This window comes from Cebus imitator, unplaced genomic scaffold (genome assembly GCF_001604975.1).
Source record: "Cebus imitator isolate Cc_AM_T3 unplaced genomic scaffold, Cebus_imitator-1.0 Scaffold36, whole genome shotgun sequence".
NCBI lineage: Eukaryota > Metazoa > Chordata > Mammalia > Primates > Cebidae > Cebus > Cebus imitator.
The window spans coordinates 5,147,010-5,150,249 of NW_016107351.1; the positions used below are offsets into that span (position 1 = coordinate 5,147,010).

At 40.7% G+C, this 3,240-nt stretch overlaps 1 protein-coding gene across 10 annotated transcripts in view; it reads right to left on the minus strand.

Moving 5' to 3' along the window:
- The window catches only part of TNRC6C (trinucleotide repeat containing adaptor 6C), a 147,792-nt gene that overhangs the window by 26,361 nt on the left and 118,191 nt on the right, over nucleotides 1-3,240 (minus strand). For all 10 annotated transcript variants that reach the window (XM_037737230.1, XM_037737228.1, XM_037737229.1 and 7 more), the window contains one exon: nucleotides 958-1,077. In XM_037737230.1, coding sequence (XP_037593158.1) covers nucleotides 958-1,077 — 120 coding nt within the window. The remainder of the gene's footprint in view (nucleotides 1-957; nucleotides 1,078-3,240) is intronic.

The following is a 3,240-nucleotide window of genomic DNA, read 5'->3' on the forward strand; positions in this document are numbered from 1 at the left end:
TCGCCCAGGCTGGAGTGCAATGGTGCGAGGCTTACTATTACCTCCGCCTCATGGGTTCAAGTGATTCTCCTGTCTCAGCCTTCCAAGGAGCTGGGATTACAGGCATGAACCACTGTGCCGAGCCAATTCCTGGTCATTTTTCTAGGTAATAAAGTTGCTGGCTAAGACTGCTAAATAAATCAGGTGCCTGCATTAAAGAATGAAATAATACACGTGGTCCTTTAGTGCATATAATTCCAGTTAGCATCTAGATATACAATGACATGGCAATTTATGGTAAAATTAGTAAGACTGTTTGAAAATAAAAAAGACAATCAAGATTATGTTAAGTTATAAAACTTCCAAGAATTATTAGGTCACATCAGCTATTCTCGACAGGGGTTTTGTGAGAGAATTAAGTTCTAATGCTCTCAGGCAGCTACTATATGTAATAAAGCAAATTTTCTCCTATGCTTCTAGAATGGTGTTTGTGTAAACCATCCTTAGAAAAATTGAGAAAACAGTCACTCAAATGATTTTTTTGTGTTCAGTGGTTGTCAAAAACTCTGGCTGAGAGCTCAAATAAAAAGACATGCCTTATTATAAAATCTAGTAGATTTTCTGAACACAAAGAAGCCAAGCCATGTGCAGTGGTGTATATCCGTGGTCTTGCTATTCAGAAGGCTGAGGTGAGAGATCTCTAGACCAGCCTGGCAACACGGTGAGATACTGTCTCTGAACAAAAACCAAAACAAAAGGCCAAAAAATTGACAAAACTTAGTAGACACTTTTGAGTGAGAACTTCCTAAATCATGAAGAGTTTAAACACTTCATCAGAGTCTCAATGACATCCCTGATGTGAACACAAACATTATCATAACTGCTGCTCTCAGTGGCGTGCCACGCTGTCGGATCTGCACGGGCAGCAGGAGAGCACTCAGCCTTCACATTCTAACTCGCACGTGTCTATCCACTTACCAGCTGCAGCTGATAGAGCTGGTTCAACATCGTCATATGCTGAGGATTAATTGGCGAGGTTAATAGTGCAGGGTTGAGACCAATATTTTTTGCTGCAAACTGCAAAAGCTGTGCTTGAACCTGTTTAACATAAAATATACCATTAGCCACTGTATCTCTACTAAATAGTTGCTTGTTCATATAGTTTTTCAAAATTCAAAACTGATTAAATAAGTGATAATCATTTATTTCACGGGTGAAATCAGTAAGACTGATTTATGGTGAAATCAGTAAGACTGAAAATAAAAAGGACAAGATTATGTGAAGTTATAAAACTTCCAAGAATTATTAGGTTACACCAGCTATTCTTGACTGGGGTTTTGTAAGAGAATTAAGTTCAAAGGTCACAAGGCCATTAACAAAATTTATGGACATTTTAACATTAGCAGTTAGCATGTGAAGAATGAGAAAGAAAGGAAAAAGAAAGAAGGAAGGAAAGTCTTCAGAGATCTCTTCCTCCAAGTATTTTAATTATAAACGAACTTTCCAAGGTTCTGTGTCCTTCCTATCAGTACTTACACGTAAACATGGAGATATGGAAGAAACAGTGAGATGGCACACAGATGCCTTCCCGTTTGGGACACGCTGGTTTGCTTTGTGTGGGGAAGACTGCTAACTGCTTCTTCTGCTATCAGCTCTCAGACTCGGTGCAGCTGTGGCCTAGGTTTGGGCAGTGGGATGCTACCAAAGGTGGTCTGTGCAATTTCAAGGCCACCCGCACAACGGTGCTGCCTTTTTCCCTGTTGCTGGGAAGTGGCTGTGGCAGAGCTGCCCCCAACCCCTGCACTGCTTTCCTTCTGCACTGTAACCTGAGAGCGCTCAATGTCTACCTAGTTAAACTACTGTTTTTTGAGGCCTCTTTGTTGTAGCAGCTTATCCTATATCCTAATACATTCAATTATTATCTACTAAGATAACCTGCATCTTATCTTGTTATCTATTATCTTATTACCTGACAATAGTTAAATGCATTAGTTACATTGATAGTTGTGCACTATCAACTCAGTGCACAAACCTGGGTTCAAACAAAGACAGAATGATACTTACCCTCAGTGCAGTGCCAGCGCATCCTGCTCTTTTTCGTATGCTAGCACTGCCTTCCCATAGGCTATGGTTTGAATGTCTGTGTCCCCCCAAAATTCCTATGTTGAAAACTAAACCCCGTGGTGGAATTAAGAGCTGGGGCCTTTGGGGGGTGATCAGAAGCCCCATCATGACCGGAATTAGCACCCTAAAGACAGAGGCCCGAGAAAGCTTGTTTGCCCCTTCCACCACATCAGGATGGATGCAAGTTGCCATCTATGAGAAACGAGCCCTCAGCAGACACTGAATCTTCTGGCGCCTTGATCTTGGACTTCTCAGCCTCCATATTCCAACAAACTAAACACATTTAAATTAAATTTTATGAATAATAGAAGATTGATAAGTTAACATGTTCTCTTTTGGAACAGGTTGAAAATAAGGCCCCTCAGAAATCTTAACTATCTTCCTGGTAACAGAGGTCTCCTGGGGAAGGAAGCAGTTTTTTTCCCTCTCTGCTAGAAGCTAGAATACGGTAAGCACTTCAAGATGCTGTTGCTCTCTCAGGGCAGGGTTCCAGTCAAGCTTCACTCCAGAGTCATGTATCAAGTAGGGCCCTGAGTTACCCCATGCAGCAAAGATGTTGTTAATACCACAGATTATCAAGTATCTTATAAGGGGTAAGAACTAACACTGTTATTAAAAACTTAGTCCAAAATCTAAAATTATAAAATGTGCCCAAAATAAACAATATTAACAAATGATATATATTAGGCCTCAGAGATATGCAAAACAGCAAATATCCTTTTCCTCAATTTCATTTGACCTTTTTTCCATTTTTTTTTTTTTTTTTTTTTTTTTTTTTTTTTTTTTTTTTTTTTTTTTTTTTTTTAGATGGAGTTTCTGCTCTTGTTGCCCAAACTGGAGTGCAATGGCATGATCTTGGCTCACTGCAGCCTCCGCCTCCTAGGGTCAAGTGATTCTTCTGCCTCAGCTTCCCAAGTAGCTGGGATCACAGGCATGCACCACCACATCTGGCTAATTTTGTATTTTTAGTAGAGACGAGGTTTCACCATGTTGGCCAGGCCGGTCTTGAACTCCTGGCCTCAGGTGATCCACCCACCTCGGCCTCCCAAAGTGCTGGGATTACAGGTGCGAACTGCCTTGCCCAGTAACCGTTTTTCTTAATAATCTCTATGGTTTACTCCTGAAAAGGGATTAAAG